This window comes from Gracilinanus agilis, chromosome 2 (assembly GCF_016433145.1).
Source record: "Gracilinanus agilis isolate LMUSP501 chromosome 2, AgileGrace, whole genome shotgun sequence".
NCBI classification, from domain to species: domain Eukaryota; kingdom Metazoa; phylum Chordata; class Mammalia; order Didelphimorphia; family Didelphidae; genus Gracilinanus; species Gracilinanus agilis.
In genome coordinates, this window is record NC_058131.1 from 695869348 (window position 1) to 695886468 (window position 17121).

Consider the following 17121-nt stretch of genomic DNA (forward strand, 5'->3'; position numbering starts at 1 on the left):
CTTCCTTGGGAGGGGCCGGGATGAGGCAGGACACCGAAGCCTTAGACTGGGTAGGACCAGATCTGCCAAGAGAGTAACAACGCCTGGAAGGGGCCAGCTGTGGCCTTGGCAGCTTCCGAGCGGTCCTTAAGGGAGAATGTTGTGCCTCTGGGGCCTGCTCATGCCTGCCTTCTTAGCCAGCACCGGTACAGGTACGGGGACGCACTGTAGGCAGCTCCTGGGGGTGCACGAGAGAGCGGCTGGTGACCTTCTCGGGTCCCCTGGAAGCTGCTGAGCTCTACAGCAGGGATCGGCTTCCTAATTGGGTGGCGGCTTGAACTGAAGAGAGGGATGCAGAAGATGCGAATAATGCAGATTCAGCTTGAAAGGGGGCGGCCGCACCTTTCTTCCCCCAACACTGACCAGCACACAGTTGCTTCAGCGGCACTGGCACATCTCCTGTTCCTCAACTATCCCTCTGACGGCTTCCCCAAGTTAGGGATTCACTCCTTTGACCAAGGGCTTTGCAAGTCGCCCAGAGGGAGGGAGCCCCTTGGCCTTCTCAGTTTATCAGGGTCTTTCCCGAGAGCAAGTGGTGATGGGAGGGAAGGGGGAAGAGTAGGAGGAGAACTAAAGTGGCCTCGTGAGAGAAGAGAAGTAGCGACCAAGGCAGCATGGCCAGAGAATTCGGCACCAAGTCCCCAGGCCCCTGGGGGGGAGGGTCTCCCTTTTAGGGGAGCCTCGTCCTGGGGCGACGGGCTCTTGGCACCAATCTCCACGTCTTTCGGACCATCCACATCTGGGCTGTGTGGCTGTCACCAGTGACATTAGGAGGGGGCGTCCTGTCTTGCCCGTGAATTGGACTGAAGTGAGGCAGAGCTTCTGCCTCCTTCGCTCTTCTTGAGTCACCGAAGTCCAGTGGCAAGACAACTAGTGAAGCCGACGAGGAATGGCTCAGGACGCAGTGGATGGACTTGGCGTCTTCGATGTCTGTCTAAGCTCTGAGCGCTCCACAGCCCCTGCCTCAGTCTCCCTGTCACGGCTGTTCTCTTCTGCCTATTCCACTGGGAGAAGTTTTCATGCCTGGGCTAGGCCCTCTCCTCACTCGCCAATGGGTCACCCTGTCAGTTACCTTCAAGCTGGCCTGGCCCATGCCAGGATGGCTTTACGGGGCCACGAGTGCTGCGTGTGCCACTGCAGCTTCCTGGAGCCCCAGGGTGTGCAGTGCGTTCCAGGAGGCCGCGCACCTCCGGCCTGAGGGCTTGCTGAGCCCTTTTCAGGCTGCTCATCTACCTTGGCCGTCCTCCTCTGCCCCCATTCTCACCTGCGACTCCATCAGGGTATCTACGTAGAGAGCTTGGAAGAACAGGAGGCGGCCAGGGGGCTGGATGGCCTTTGGGACACTTCAAAGCTCCTCTTAGAGGCCCCAGATTTCTCCCCTAAACAAAGATACGCCTTGAGCATGTCCGTATTCTACCGTCGGAGGTTGCAAATCCCGGACCGTAAGCCTCTGAAGACCACAAAATTTGGAAACGCTCCAGTCGGAGCCTCCTCCCTTCCACCTCCGATTCGGTAGGGTAAAACAGAACGAGCATTCTCTGGGTCTCTGGTGTCCCGGACGTGCCTCCTCTCCTTCCTGGCACCGGTGCCTTTGCTTTCTGGGCAACGTTCCTGCTCTCTCGCAGTTCCCCCTGCCCCGGGCTCGAAGCCTTTCTGCCCATCTTCGGGTCTCTCGGCTTCCCCAAACTTGCCTGGTCCCCACTTCCTTCAGGCCGCAGGCGGGTCCTGGCTGAGGGTGTGTCCTTGCCTGCTTGCGCTTCTCCCTCTCCCCCACTCCATCCGAGAACCTGCTCCATGGGGCGAAGGACCATCAGTCCCAGAAGACCCTGGCAGCCACGGGCACACTTTCCCCCAAATCTTTAAAGGGGCCGTCGCAAGCCTCCAGGAAGTCCTCCATGAAAATAAAAAAAGGCAACTGGAAAGCCCTCAGCCGTGGGACTCCACAGCAGACCGAATGCTCCCAGGAGCGATGGCCGGGAAGATGCAGAGAACCCAAAATCCAACAGGAAAGGCCCGGCTGTGAGAGAACAGAAGAGGCCTCTCCATCTCTTCCTCCAAAAAGAGCCTCTCGGGCCGGGTTCTTTGGCAAAAGCCACCACTGACGAATGGCAAGTGGGGCCATCAAGGTCTTTGCCACGGGCATGAAGAGTGCCCTCTGGCAGGGGCAAATGGAAAAGGAATTCCCCCAACAATGGAGGACCTCAGAGTCACTGTATCGAAGCCTCGAGCACTATACGGCCTCCATCACAGGCCCCGAACCCATGCCCACTCAGGAGATCAGTCTCACAGCCCACTAAGAGGAACTAAATGGATAGCCCTGCCTCTGGGCCGTACCGTGACACCCCATTGCATAGCTAATCCCTAAAATTAAGACCTGGTAGCAACCTGGATAGGGCTGGACTTGCAGTAAGGAGACCCGAGTCAAATCTGGCCTGAGCCACTTACTAGCTGTGTGACCTTGGGCCAATAAATGAACTTCTGTTGACCTCAGTTTCCCCAACTGTAAAATGGTCATAATAATAGCACTGTACTGCAGGGTTACAGTGAGGCCCAAAGAAGGTGATATTTGTAAAGCATTTTGCAAACCTTAAGATGCTCTATAGATGCTACCTTCCTCCTCCTCCTCCTCCTCCTCCTCCACGCTACATACTGGATCAGGGATCGCAGGTGAGCAGTGACTTGGGAGCCAGACGGGACGGGAGAAGGAGAGGCTGCCGAGTGCCTTTAATGATTCCCAAACGCCCTCGTCTTTTCTGAACCCATCACTGCCCCAACCCCAGCCCAACCTTCTCTCAGAAGTCGGACGGGGCTGGGTAAGCGGGAGCCCAGCCACCTCGAGGAAGCAAAGCTGCCGGGACCCAAAGGGCAAGTCACCCTGAGCTTCTCGGAGTGCCTCTCGGGAGCATTTAAAGCATGGCTGGGATGCCTCCCCGCTCTGCCCTGGGCCTCGGGCCCCTCCTCATTCTTACCAGTGACTGGCGTAAAGGAGCAGCTAGTCTACAGCTGGGAGGGAGAGCGAGTACCCTACGGAACCCGGAACGTGCTAGAGCGAGGGCAGAAGCGGAACAGGATGAAAGGGAACCCTCTGGCCAGGGAAGGCGAAATGGACTTTCCGAGCACAGAAGGTCTTTGCTCACTCTGCCATTCCTCCGCCTCCCCACCAAGGACTCTCTTGCTCGTGCTCCGCGCAGGCTCCATCCCTTCCCTGCTGCACATCGCCCTACGCTAGCTCCACTCTGCCCCCTTCTCGGCCTTGAGCCCTCGGTGCACCCATCCTGCTCCCTTCTGGCCCCTCGGCTCGATGCCTGGACCCTGGCCCTGCTGACCGTCTCGCTGACCCAACGCCAGCCCTGAGCAATTCTCTTCGGCTGCGATTCGGGCACTACGGAATGGACCTCCAGGCAATCAGGAAACTGCTGCCTGGATCCACTGCACACGTGCTCGCCAGGCTCACTCATGCCCGGAGGACAGCCAGCCAATCGGTCCCCAAAGCTCCCAGACAGAAATCTAGAGGAGAGCTAGAAATGCTTTTCCTTGTTGACATCCCAGCATCAGTCCAATTACTTCCCCAAAGCAATCAAGAGCTTTTTCTCTTTGCTTCCGTCTTCGGTTCCCACCGTTTCCGGTGCCCACCGCAGGCGGGCCGGAGCCGGGAGCCCACGTGTCCTTGGCCTCCTTCTTTCTGGGCAGTTGCTGCTTATTTCTCATGAAGAGCCCCCTCCTTCCTCGGTGATGGCGCTAAAAGGAGACTCTCAAAGGGCTGAAACCCCCAGACCAAAAGCACCACCCAAGTACATTCATTTCACGACGAACCCCGGGAGGCAGAGGATCGAAAGGCACCCGGATGGGAGCTCGATCGGCCCTCCCAGTTTCATATGCTTGCAGGCTGGTTGGGGCTGAGGTATTTGAAAGCTAATTTATTCCTAAGGAAAGCTGCATACCTAGACTAGAGTGTGCCTGGCGTCGTGCCCACCATGCTCGATGGGCCCCGCGGATGGGGGCAAACCTCCATAGTTACCATGATGTACTGGACTGAGAGGCTGGAGAGCTGGATTCTAGTTTCAGAGCTACCACCACATCACTGTGTGACTTGCAAGTCCCCTGAGAGTTCCAAGTCTCAGTTTCCTATTCAGGGTAAAGAAGGGAGTCTCTTCATCTTCTGACAGCCTATGAGGCTGAGCGCCCACAATGCACTTAGAAGAGGAGAACTATGTCTGCGGAGGACTTAACTAGGAGGGGAATCCGAGGGAATTCTCTAATCCAACAACATAAACCGTCTCTCAGTAGTGACCGAGAAAAGGTCCCAGATACACACGAAATCCCCATTATTTCCTCCTTCACATTTGTTCAGTGGTTTGAGCTTAAAAAACTGAGACCATTTCAAAGTGTGTTTGTATTCGAGTGAAATCCAGAACTTTTTAAATTCGGCAAACCCTCCGAAGTGGCGTCCGCTCAGTGTCCAGTGACAGCTACCCAAACGATCTCTTTAAAGCAGGAAGCCAGGCTTTGCCAAGGTCCAAATTCCAAAGGAGCAGCTGATTTAAGAGCTCCGCTTCTGAGTCCTTCTATTTTCACCTTGGGGGGACCACTTCTTCCTGCCTCCTGTATGTAAGCACCAAAGGAGCAGGCTTCCATCACGAGGGGAAGCCTAACTACTCGAGAACCATGGCCAAAGTGCAGCACCGCAATTATCCTTTAAAAATACACACCAAGCCCAAACAGGAAGGAGCCTCGCTTGGAATGGCATTCTCTGCTGCCGGGTGGCAGTGAAGGGGAGGAGGGGTGTCAGGCAAAGTTCTTTCCTTCCCAGTTCTTTCTAGTGCTAACACTGTAATCTTCTAATCCAGGAAGTGAACAATTAAAGAAGAAGATGAGCCAATTATTGAGACTGTTTGAGGAATAACAGCTAGTAAGACTAAATGTAGCACTAGTAACCATGGAATGTTGGAAGGCTCAGAGGAAAGATGTCTGTCCTGTTGGACAGAACCTCTTTGGAGATTTGGTGTGAAGACATGGACGGGACAGGCATGGATGGATGGAGCTTAGAGATCACTGATTCCCACATGACGATCCTTTAACTCATTTTTTGTTCTCTTCAGATTTCCAAATAGTCCACAGCTGTGAGCTCCATACAGAAAAGATTGAAGCCATCAGGCATGAGCTCCCTCAGGGTCCCTCCTTTCTCCTCCCAAACACCTGTCTCAATATTTTTTCCTTTGTATCTCAGAGGAGGAGACTCCTTGGCAATGCTGCCTCCCTGCCCTCCTGCCAGTTTCTTGCATCTTTGCTCTTTCAGACAGCTTTGGTTCCCTCCCCTCCGTGGGGCTCCATCATCTCTGCCCTTGGTCAAGCATAGAAGAGGTACTGGATAAAATCTTTCGTTGACCCCAGTGCCCCTTCTGCCTCCTTCTCCTTCTCCCTCCTTTCTAACGCCACGTTCTCAGCATACTTTGCACCTTCTGGAATCCTCCACCTCCTCCCCAGTTACTTTCTCCTTAACTTCTCATACCCTGGTTTCCAAGGCCTTGATTTCACTGAAACGATTTTCCTACAAGTAAGCAAGGACTTCTCAGTTGCCAGGTCTAACGCTCGCTCCTCCGCCCTCTTTTCCTCCGACCTCGCTGCCCCAAAGGAACAAGCCAGGAGCTCTTTTCTCCTCATTTTCCCAGTGTTGCCCTCTCTGGGCCATTCTCCTGCCTCTTCTCTCTCACCTATTCTTCTCCTTCGGGTTCTCCAAAGGACACGACCATCTCCTTCGGAGTCTCCTCAGAATCAGGCAAAAGTCACCTGACCAGGGTCCTCAGCATGGCTTCAGTGCCCCATTTGCCTTGTGATTGGGAAAACAAGGCGAACGGTGGGGAAAGTGGCCTCAGCTCCAAGAGGGCAACAACTGCCCAAACAAATGGCGGCTTCCGGAGTAAGCGGGCAGGATAAAAGGCATTCCTGAGGAGCTCTTCCGTCTCGGGCGCCATCGTGCCACCTTCCTCCCTCTCTCCATAAAGCTTACTCTCTGACACGGAGGTTGCCCGAGTCACCGGATCTCTGGGCGAGAGCCTCACTGCGTGCCCCCCATCAGTTCTGTGAGGAGGCTTCCCAAGTTGGCATCGTAGCATGGCACAGTTGGAAGACACGTCAGAAGACTTTGGGTCCAACCCGTATCTGTACGAGAAGGCCCTGAACAACCTGGAAGCCGCGGCTGCAGCGGTCTCTGCTTAAAGACCTCCCTGGGCCATCCCGTCTGCCTCTGGAGAGGCCACGCCAGAGGTTCGTCCTTCCAAGGGTCCAGCCGGACCCTCCCTCCAGAGTCCGACCCCATGAAATGTTTGCCTGACGTCTTGACAGCGACGCCCGGCCCTGGACGTTGTCTCCGATCCCCAGCGCTCCTCGAGGCTCTCCAGAACAGAAGGTGCGGGCCAGGACAGAGCCGCCTCAGCGGGCCCCAAGATCCAGGCTGCCCAGAATCCAAAAGGAGGTTAAGCTCACCCGGAATTCATGTTTGGAGACCTCGAGCTCCCCCAGGACCCCTTCCACCCCCCCACTACTGTCAGCGAGGTTGTACTTAGCCGACTCAAGATGGACGCGACACGGGCATCCGTCAAAGCCCGCCCCCTGCCCCCTGGCCCTTCCCTCCTTTCACTGCCGGAAGGCCTGGCTCCAAGGGATGGAAGTTTGCCCAGACTTCAAGAACCAGCGTTGGCACCGCCCGCCCTTCGGGAGCAAAGAGCTGCTGGGGCTGCAATGCAGATCTCTGCGCCTCTGAACCAGCCATATCAGGGAAAACATGCCCTGGAGCTCCCGGCCAGAGGCCTGAGGAACAGGCCGGGCAGGACAGGCCCCCAGACAGGGCAACGTGGCGGCAGTGCGTGGGGAGGGGCTGGGCAGCCCTCCACTAAGTCAGAAGCAAAAGGGGGGCCCAGAGAGCCGCTGGGGCACCGCCTCGCCCGGGAGGGGGCCGAGATGCTCCGAGATGCAGCCCCAGGAAGGCCCAGTCAGAAGAGAGGGAAGCAGGGAGGGGCTGAGAAGCAGAGGAAGAGGGGAAAGAAGACCGAAAGGACCCGAGACTTGGGCAGACAGAGAACTCCAAGACCTGCAGGAGGAGCAACGGAGAAAAACGGGGCCTCCGGATCTAGTCAACGAGGTCGGGAAGCTCCGGGCAGATGCCGCAAAATCGAGGCAAACGGCCCACCTGGGCGGAACTGAGAACCTGGCCCACAGCGCACTGTTCCTGGGGCGTCCAGAAGAGCAGAGGCCACGCCCTGCCCAACGAGAACCGAAGCAGAAGCCTGGCACTGCCTCTTCCTCCTCCCTCTCCAGCTTTCTGTGGCTCTTGCTGGACCCGTCATTCTCCAAGTCTCTCGGCCTGGGCCTCCGGAAGTCATCTGGAAAACTACTGAAATCCCCCAAGCAAAGAGGAACCAGCTGGACCACAAGGAAGAGACCCAGAAAGAAGCCCCTCCAGCTCTGCTCAGAGCGGGCCTGGCCTGGCTTTTCCCACTTAGTCTGGGGGGGGGGAAATTGCTCTTCTTCCATTTCCACTTTGGAACAATTCTTAGCAGGGAAAGGATGCAGGAGGGAACTCGGGCCTGGGCGAAGGGAAGCTGTCAGCTGAATTCTCTTAAATCACGACAATAGCCAGCCTGCGAGCTTTTTTTTTAACCCCTCACCCTCCATCTTGGAATCAATACTATGCATTGGCTCCTAGGTGGAAGAGCAGTAAGGGTGGGGAATGGGGGTCAAGTGACTTGCCCAGGGTCACCCAGCTGGGAAGTGTCTGAGGCCAGATTTGAACCCAGGACCTCCAGTCTCTAGGCCTGGCTCTCCATCCACTGAGCTGCCCAGCTGCCCCCTAGCCTGCTGGCTTTTACAACACACTGAGGTGTGCCAAGCACTCTGTACCCCTCCTTTTCTCTTTGACTCCTTCCCTTCCTCCGTCCCTCCCAGTGTCAGCCACAGCCCGCTTTGCCAGGCCTTCTCTTCCTCTTCCTCCCCACTGGCACTGCTCAAAATCCGACCTGCTCATCCTCGGGCCGGACGGCTTCGAGATTCACAGGTGACCCTCCTGACTCCCTGCCCCCACTTCACGCCTAACGCCCCCCCCCTTTGGAATCCATCCCTCGACTCTCCCCGGTGAGCGTTCCTAACCCCTGCCTCGCCGGGCCGTTCCCCGACTCCGTGGGCTTCCTCATTGCCAGCAGACTCAACCTCAGCCCGCTTGGCATCGTTCTTGGTGGCCTGAGTAACTCCCCGGGTGACCGGCTCCTCAGGCGTGCGGAGAGCCCCGAGATGGCACCCCGGACAGCCGAGTCCGGCCCTGGAGCCGAGATGCACCGTCACAGGGACAAGCGCGAAGTCCTCCTGCTCGCTCGGGCTCCAGAGCTGCGGAGGGAGACCCGATAACTGGTGGGAGGAAAAGGGCCGCCCTGGGCTTCGGGGGAGCCTTCAGGAAGCTCAGGAAGGTGCCGAGAGCCTCAAAGGAGAACGGCGAGAGCCCTGCCCCCTCCTCCTCCGGCTCCCTGTGCAGCGCCCAGCTCTGGGGCTGGATCTGGGCACCGTATCCGACGGAGGAGAGCGCCAAGCTGAGAGGAGGCTCCACAAGCCGAGGATCTGCGGCAGTGATGCCCAAAGGGGGCGCCCCGCCCCCTGGTGGGTGCTGCCGCGGGGGGGGGGGGTGGCCACAGGTGCATTTGGGGCTGCTGATAGTAGGGGTCGGGGGCGCCAAGTCATGTTTGTTCTGGAAAGGGGGCAGCAGGCCAAAAAGGTTTGGGAACCGCCGATCTAGAGCATTTGAGTTTCTGAGAATGGTGTGTGTGTGTGCATGTGAGTGTGTGTGTGTGTGTGTGTGGGGGGGCTCTGATGTGTGTCTCGCTGCTGGAGGAGCCCCGACGACAAATGCAGCCCCAACACTTCCCAGAAGCGCAGACGGGGGCCAGGTCCCCCCCCTCGGAGAGCCGAGCACGCCTGGGGTTTGGGGCTCCTCAGCAAGTGACACCTCACGCCGAGGGGTGCCCACGGCCTGGGGTGGTGGCGAGGCCTCGGTGCCAGCTCCCTGGTGCCCTTGTTGGCACTCCCACTTGCTCTACCGCATGGAGCGAGCAGGGTCGGAGAGCTCGGCTCACTTGGCCCCTTTCCCCGCGGGAGGCCGAGTGGCCAGACCTGAGGGAGAGCCTGGAGAAACCTCAGAGAGAAGTGCTGACACGACCTCCTTTTGGAGAGTAAGAAAGTGGGAGCAGAGAGCCGAGGGGCGGGGTGCAAGGGGGGCCAAGAGACCAGGAGGGGGGGGGAGGCTGAGGTCAGCAGCTCCAGAACCTTCTCCGGAACCCCCCCTCCCCCCTAGGAATCCGGAGATCTGGGCACTCCGGACCACGTTGTCTCCCCCAGCGAGTCTGTGACAGACCAGAGGGACAAGCCGGGCGTTTGGAGCCTCAGTCCCGGCCCTCGTGGCCCAGCAGAGGGGCTCTGGCTGGGTCCTTTCACTCTTCCGGGCTCCAGGCGCTTCCCCAGTCCCTGCAGAAGCAGGGGGTTGGCCCTCCCGCCCTGGTCAGACCATGGACAGCAGCCCCAGCTCCCTGTCTGGAGCCTCTGCATGCCAGGCTGAGCCCTCCGCGGTTACAAGGCAGACTCCTCCTCCTGCAGGATCCCTGAGGCAGGGCCAGAGCTCTCTCCCCCCCCCCCCCCGCCGGGACCCCAGGGTGCCCTTTGTCATTTCTACCAGGAGGCAGATTCGAACCCATCTCCCTCGCCACTGAGCCTTCGCCCCCTTGAAGGCTGAACGGAGGCACGGACTGTTCTGCAGGGGGGTCGCCTCCTTCCCCTGACGAAGGTGGCCAAGGCGGGCTTGAGAAGGGCCCCCCACGGCACCCAATCGAAGACGGAGGCCTTCCTGGAGCAGGAGCCCGGAGCCCGGAGCCCGGAGCCCGGAGCCGAGCACTCGGCTAGGCCGAGGCTCTACAAGGGCCCCTCAGGGCTCCCCTGGGCCAGTTCACCCGCTGCCTCAAAGCCTATCTAGCTCGCACTGGGCCGCCTTCCTGGGTTCTCCTGGTCTGGAGACCCGCGCAGGGCCGGTTGCCATGGTGACGAGAGTCTGGGGGCGTGGCAGAGGGGGAGGGAGCCGCCCACATACCTTACTCTTCTCCTGCTGGAGCTCGATCTGGATGTCCGTGAGCTTGGCCCGGAGGTCCTCATTGGCAGCTTGCAGGGCGGCCAGCGCGTCAGGCTTCTCCCCCTTGGCCCGGCCGCTGCTGCCCTTCTTGGACATCGTGAAGTTGGGACGCCGCTGCCGGGGGGAGGAGAGCCCGGGGCAGCCTCGCTCGAGCCTCCGGGAGTCTCCGCTGGGCCTCCGTCCGGCTACATTGTCTCACCCACCTGAGGGGGAAAAAAGAGCATCTCGTGTGGGCAAAGACAAGCCGGGCCCGCGCTGGCTGCCCGCCGGGACGAGCGCCTGAACCTCGGGGGCGGCCCGAGACAGGGGAGCCCCGGGGGGAGGGGCCCTTCCTGGGCATCCTTCTGGGCCCCCTCAGCTCCCCGCTGGGTCCCGCCCAGAGCTCAAGGCAGGAGCGGCGCGACCAGCAGAACCACGAGAACGTCGGGTGCCGCCATCTTGTCCCCAGAGTGACCCAGCCGGCTGGGCTCCGGGAGGAGCTTGGATGGTCCAGCCAAGGGAGAAGCGCCCCAGGGCAGGCCGGCCGGCCCTAAATTCCCGAGATCAGCACAGCCCCGCCTAGATGGGAGCTCACACGCTTCCTCGCTGGTGACCCTGGGCAAGTCACTTCACCCCCATTGCCAAGCGGCAGAAGCTGGGCAGCCCCAGACCCCACCCAGGAGTGAGCCCCTCCCCCGTGTCCCCTCCAGGCACTGCCTGGGCCCCCACCAGGGACCTCGGCCATTCTCTGCTCTTTTCCCAGCTCCACCAGCCAGAAGGGCCCCAGCAGGCCACATTCAGAGGCTTTGCCTAATTCTGCAGGGCCTGGGAAAGGGCTGGCTTTGGGGGCTGCAGTCAAGGCTTCCTTCCTCATTGACCACCACGTCTGTCCCCTGGGGGTGGGGATCTGGTCCAGGTCGGGGGCTTCTTATTTCTCCCGAGGGTTTCTGGGCAGGCCTCGACCCTCCTCTCCCCAACATGTCCTCTCCTGGCCCGGATCCGACGCAGCCGTTCTCCCTGCTTTCTGCTCCCCTCTCGGCCCTCTTCTGACTTTCCAAATGTTTTTTTTATGAACAGAAACCACAAATAAAGGCGAGAAACAGAAATAAGGCCGGCTCCTGCCCCCCCCCAGGCTCTGTTCCCCCACCCCCCCCCCATTCCCTGCATCCATCCATCAGCTCGTGACTCAGCTGCACCCAGTCCCTGGCTCGCCAAAGCGTCTGCTATGACCCGCCGGCATACAAGCACGCCAGGGGGCTCTCCCAACGCCTTCCCACCAAGAGCTGTCCTGAGGGTGTGGGCAGCCTGGGGAGGCCCATCCTGCTATTGGAAAGGCCTGCCAAAGGCTCTCCGTCCTCTGGTGGGAGCGTGTGGCTCCTTCCAGGTCAGTAGTGCCCTGACTGAGAGCTACAGGGGCCCCCAGGAGCCCTCAGGTACTGCCCTCACAGTTTACAGAGAAGGAAACTGAGGCCCAAGGAATCCAGGTGACTGGCCACAAGCACACAGGCTGGAAAGGACCAGAGAGGAATGGGAAGTGGCCACCCCCCCCAATAAGGGCAGAGCCTGGATTTAGGCCCAGGCCTCCTCCCTCCTTCCTCTCCTTCAGGCACCAACACAGCCTCACCTTTCACAAACCACTAAAGGAGAGCAGCCTGGGAGCCGAGTCTGCTGGATCTGTGCAGGACCCCCGGGAGCAGCTGCCAGGCTCTAGGCAGAGTGACTTTCTCAGAATTCTCTCCCTCGCCTTATTAGAGGCAGCTCATCAGCTCCTGATGCTCAAGCCTGTGGAGGGCGCCTGCCCAAAGAGGGGGAGAGCTGCACATTCCCAGCCCCGGGTGACTCCTGAGCTCCGTCCGGTGTGGAGGGGATCCCCACTGTTTGGAGAGCGTGCGCCCCTCGGAGGGCCAATCTGCCCTGTCCCATTGTCTCTAGCCCAAACCTGCCCCTGTACCCTTTTTGAGGGGGAAATGCTGGCTGGCCGGGGCAAGCTGGCTCCAGCACATCCCTGCAAGGGTTAATAGGTCATCAAACCTCAGTCAGGGAGGAGAATGTGGCCACGAATCGATCTGAATTCGTGCCGGGGCAGGAGAGGCCTCCTTAGAGGAATTGGAGATGAAGGACTCTGGGAAGGCGGAGCCATGGCAAGCCCGGGGCATTCGGTCAGGAGGAGGAGGAGGGCACCCCGGACTCCAGTGACCAGTTAGTCCAGGTCCCTTAGTTCACTGCGGAAGAAGGGGAAACTGAGACCCAGAGAGGGAAGGGGGCTTTGCCATCCATCAGGAAAGAAGGTCATCGAGAGCTCCCGGGCTGCTCTGGTCCCCAGTGACCATTAAAGGAAACATAAGAGTCCCTCTAAGAACGATGGATGAAGAGAGTAGCCAAGGTGGGACAGGCTAAGGAGGGCTGGACAGAGGGACGACTCGAGCCCAGGAGACCATCCTAGGGCTGAAGGGATGTTAGCGTGTCCAGGTGCCAATCTGGAAGGCTTGGATGCCCTCCTATCTACTCGACTACGTAATAGAAGTGAGCGAGGAGGCAGCGGCCCAGTCATACCTGATCGTGCAGAGTCTGAGGTGCAAAGGGAGATGCCATGGCCCTGGGAGCCCCTCCTCGGCCAGGTGTGTGGGCTCCTGCCACGGCAGCGGCTGCTTCCCCTTTTAGGGTCTCAGGCGGAGGGCGACCTGCTGCCATGTGCTGCCACCACCATGCCCAACATTGCCCGAGTACCCACAGTCACCAACAGCCAGTGCCCACAAGGGAATGAAAGCTCCAGGCCTTCTCAAAAGGAAGTGACCAGCTGCCCTACCGAGAGACCCCACTGTCCTGGCCCAGAGGCAGAGAGGGCAAGAAGATGACTCCAAGCTGGGTCGTCAAACGAGAGGCCAGGGCTTTCTGCCCTCCTCCGGGGGGGGGGGGTCTTCCCCTCTGCTGGTCCTCCTGCAGAGACACCTGGGCTAGGAGCAGAGGTGGCACGGGAGAAGGAGGCAGCTCGCCTCGAGACCCTCCGCACTGGTAGTTCTCGACAGCCTCGACGTCGGTGACCCACCAGCAGAGCCGCTGCTGCAGGCAAACGTGTTCCGGGCTGGGGGAAGAGGAGCCCCTCGAAAGCTTCTTTCCTCCAGCCCAACCTCCACACGTAGCAGTAGAGAGAGAACTCTACACTGGGCGAAGGATTTGGAAACACCCACCGAGCATTTTCGAAACGAATGCAAGAAAGCAGTCCGAGCCGACAGTTCAATGGGAGCTGGGGCACCCCCGGGGGCCGGAGGGAGGCCAGTGCCGATCAGGCCCACTCAAGAGGTAAATAAATGCAATACAAGAGTGTTGGGGGAGGACACTGCCCAGGGAGGGACAGATTCCGCCTTTCCCCGAGTCTGATCAGCAGCCAGCAAGTCCAAGGCTCAGAGGCCAGCTTCCTGGGGCTGAGCTGGAAGCCAGTCCCTGAGGACCCACACGCCTGGCCCTGCGGTCTTTGCGACCCCCTTCTGGAACCTCTACCTCTGGGTCTGCAAGGCTTGGGAGGGAGACAAGGTCCAGACTCTCCCGTTTCTGCCTGAAGTCAAGAGAAATGTCCTCTAGATGAGAGCTGTGCTCCAGACTGCTGGGAGCTGCCAGCGGGCACAGAGGGGGCGTCAGAGGAAAGGGAGTCTCAGACCCTGAAATCGGCCATTTCTCACTAGTGAGCAAGCATCAGGCAAGCATGAACTGTAGCTTGATCAAGTATCCACTCTGTGGACTCTACTGGGCATCCGCTCGATGTACTAATTACTCATATTGTTCTCAGAACTATAAGTCGTGATTAATTACTGCCTCAGGTTCTCCAATGTTCTCCCCACCATGTTCCCACCCTAGAAGGGCAGCGAGACTTCTCCCACACTGACCAATGATGACGAGATGGACAATGGGGGAACACAGTACCTGCGCACTGGGGACTGGCATCCCCGAAGAATCCCCCAATTGGGCGCCTCCTCCTTATTCTGTAGGCTGACAAATCCCAAAAGATACCTCACCAGAGTTTGGAAAGGGAGATGCATGTGACCAGACCCCACTAAACATGCCACCCCTGATCCACAGGGGGTGGAAGCTGCCATTCTACAGTAGAGCTGCTGCTCCGTCCTCTCCGCTCCAGAGAGGCCACTCTCCTAGCCCTGAGGCCACCTGATTGTCCCCCAGACTATTCCACTACCCCTGCCGGGAGTCATCAGATTCAAGATGGATGACAGAATCACGCGTAAATCCTGAAAATCTGCAAAGCAGATCACAGGAGGATGGAATTCCCACTCAGATTCCTCTGTGACTCTTCTCTTACTAACACTCTTCATTATAGGAATTATGATGATCAATATCTCTACTCAGCCCCAGGAAAATATAGAGGAACATTATAGGTTATTAATGGAACCCTTACAGACCCCCTACAGACTCCTAGGAAATCCCCATCTACATGTATTATTACAGAAATTCCCCTAAAGATCACTCCATAACAAACCAGCAATCAGTGAGTCAATGTTAAAGTTTTTAAAACCCTAACTTAGACCTCTCACTCCCATACAGAAGTGCCTGTAAAAACAGGCCAGAACAGTCTCCAAGTTTTCCCCCCTCCCTGACCTCTGATCGGGAATGTTAACACAGAAAAGGACAGTGGATGAAATATGGGCACACCTCTCCCTACTGGATTGTTTTGACAACCCCGCAGGCTAGCCGAAACTTCAACTCACCTTTGAGAAATATTGAAAAATGAAAGACTGGTACTGAAACAATATTTGGACCGGGTTAGTGTTATTGTATCTTTTGAAATCTGCTAGTGTAGTGAATCACTGCTTGATTAATTATGTAAGAGCGAAGAATAATCATCCCTGACTTGATTGGTTAAAATGTAACTAACTGTTGTACTAAAGCTGTAATGCATGAAGTGCACCTAATGGATGGACTGAAAGTACAATTTCCAGCCTAGTTACTCCATGATGAATATTTCTTGCCAAAGCTTTGCATCTTTTGTTAATCTAAATAGAATAATTATGGAATGTCAATCAAATGATTCTATGATTCAGTAAAAGTTAATGTATGACTTGATCCATTGTCTACAAGAAAAAAAATGTTATCCATGTATGTAATCTTGAAGAAAAAAGTATAAAATAAATGCAGCCTAAAGGCTGACCAGAGCAATCTCCTTGAAGCCTGCCTGTCTCTGGCTGAAGCTCAGACTGTCTCTCATTTGTCTTAGTCACCCACGCCATCCCACCTCCTAGATTCCTGGACCTGTGGGTGTTTGATTCACACATACCCCAAACTGCTTCTACTTCAAATCAAATTCTCTTCATACTTCTGGATTGAACAGAGCTGGAGTCTCCCATTCTTGGGCTGAGACCTGGCTACAAACTCGGATGTGTTTCTCCCACAAGATGGTAAGGATGATGGATGCCATGGGTGGAGGTGAGGTACAAGCAAAGCCTGGATGAGGACTTGTTACCCATGGATGTTGTAGGAGAAATTCCTTATAGGTTAGGAGCAAGACAAATGGCTATTCCGGTGCCTTCTCTCTGATTCTGAAACACACAGCTAGACAGAAAGTGGAGAGGCCAGCATGAATGAGCAACAAGCCATGTTAGCACCTCTCCGGGTGAGATGAGCATGCGTGGTGGTGGGAAAAAGCGTAAGCCATGAGACCTGACTGAGTGGAGACTCTGACAATTAGTCCTCTCCTTCCTGATGTCAATGGTAGCATCATCTTCTGAGGAGCAGGGCTTAGTGCGTTCTGTCAGCCAAACAAGCCTGCTGCTCATTCCACTGTCCTTCTCCCTCCCCCTCCCTGTGTGTCTGCCTCTCCAGGTCTTTCCTATTTTCCCTACCTCTAGGGGAGAGCCAGGGGATGCAATGGGAAGAGCTGGGTTTGAATCCTGTCTCTGACTCTTCTCAGCTGTCTAGGAGTCTTTCAACAATTCACTTGACTTCTCTAACCCATCTCCACCTTCATCTGTAAAATGGGGATAAGACAGCTTTGATTACCTACCACTCATGAATATTACAGGGAAAGGGCTTTGGTCTTCTGATTGAACAGGAAGCATTTGCTTGCATTGACCAAGGTCATCTTTTATGAGGAAAAGCCAAAGACTGCCACATCTCACTCCTACATCCTTTGCCTTCCTGAGAGTCTGGAAGAGACCATGAAACCATTTTGAAGAATCAAGGTTTGACCCAAGGAGGAAACAGAAAGTCGGTCCTCCTTCTGCTGGAGACAAGAGCAAGGTTTCTCTGACACTAGGCCAACCAAAGGGATCAAGGCTGGATCAGAGACTAAGGGAGGCAAGCCCTTGAGGATTCTAAAGATGGACTCTCAGTCACAAAGCCTGGAGAGGAATTCAGGGACTCTTCCATATGCCAGAAGAACCTCACCATTCATGGGGAATCCCCCTACTTCACTTTGGAGTCTTTCTTGGATCTCTTCCACCTCAGTGGTGAACATCTGTGGCAAAACCATTGCTCTGTTTTCTTCCTCGAGTGGTACTAATGATCAGAGGACCATACGCTGAACTGCTCACCATTACTGTGTCTTTGGCATAACCCTGCCTAATGTTGGCCTGTGCATAGAAGTCTCCAAGCTAGAGAACCACCTTTAAGGGGGCATTTTGCTTGGCCAGACCGAAGGTTCTTATTTGTTGACAAGGAATGATCAGTATCATGGAATCTTGCACTCATTTTTCATTTAATCTGATGACTTGATCGAATGTGGAATATCTTGTAAAAGGCTGAACATTCTCCTATGACGCCTCCATCAAGGAGGCTCTAAATGTGTCTATGTGTGTATTCTCCTCAACAGTTGGCACAGAAGGAAATGCAGGCGCATAGGACCCAAGTCATTGGCGTCCTCTCAGTCACCATTTTTTAAGCCCTTCCCTTCCATCTTAGAATCACTATTATGTATTAGTTCTGAGGTAGAAGAGCAGTAA

General features: G+C 56.7%; 1 protein-coding gene across 1 annotated transcript in view; it reads right to left on the bottom strand.

The window, feature by feature from the left end:
• Positions 1 to 10294, bottom strand: part of JAKMIP3 (Janus kinase and microtubule interacting protein 3) — a 90043-nt gene extending 79749 nt beyond the window's left edge. The window contains exon 1 of the mRNA XM_044659183.1: positions 10160 to 10294. Within this exon, the coding sequence (XP_044515118.1) occupies positions 10160 to 10294 (135 nt within the window). The remainder of the gene's footprint in view (positions 1 to 10159) is intronic.
• Positions 10295 to 17121: the final 6827 nt, after the last annotated feature.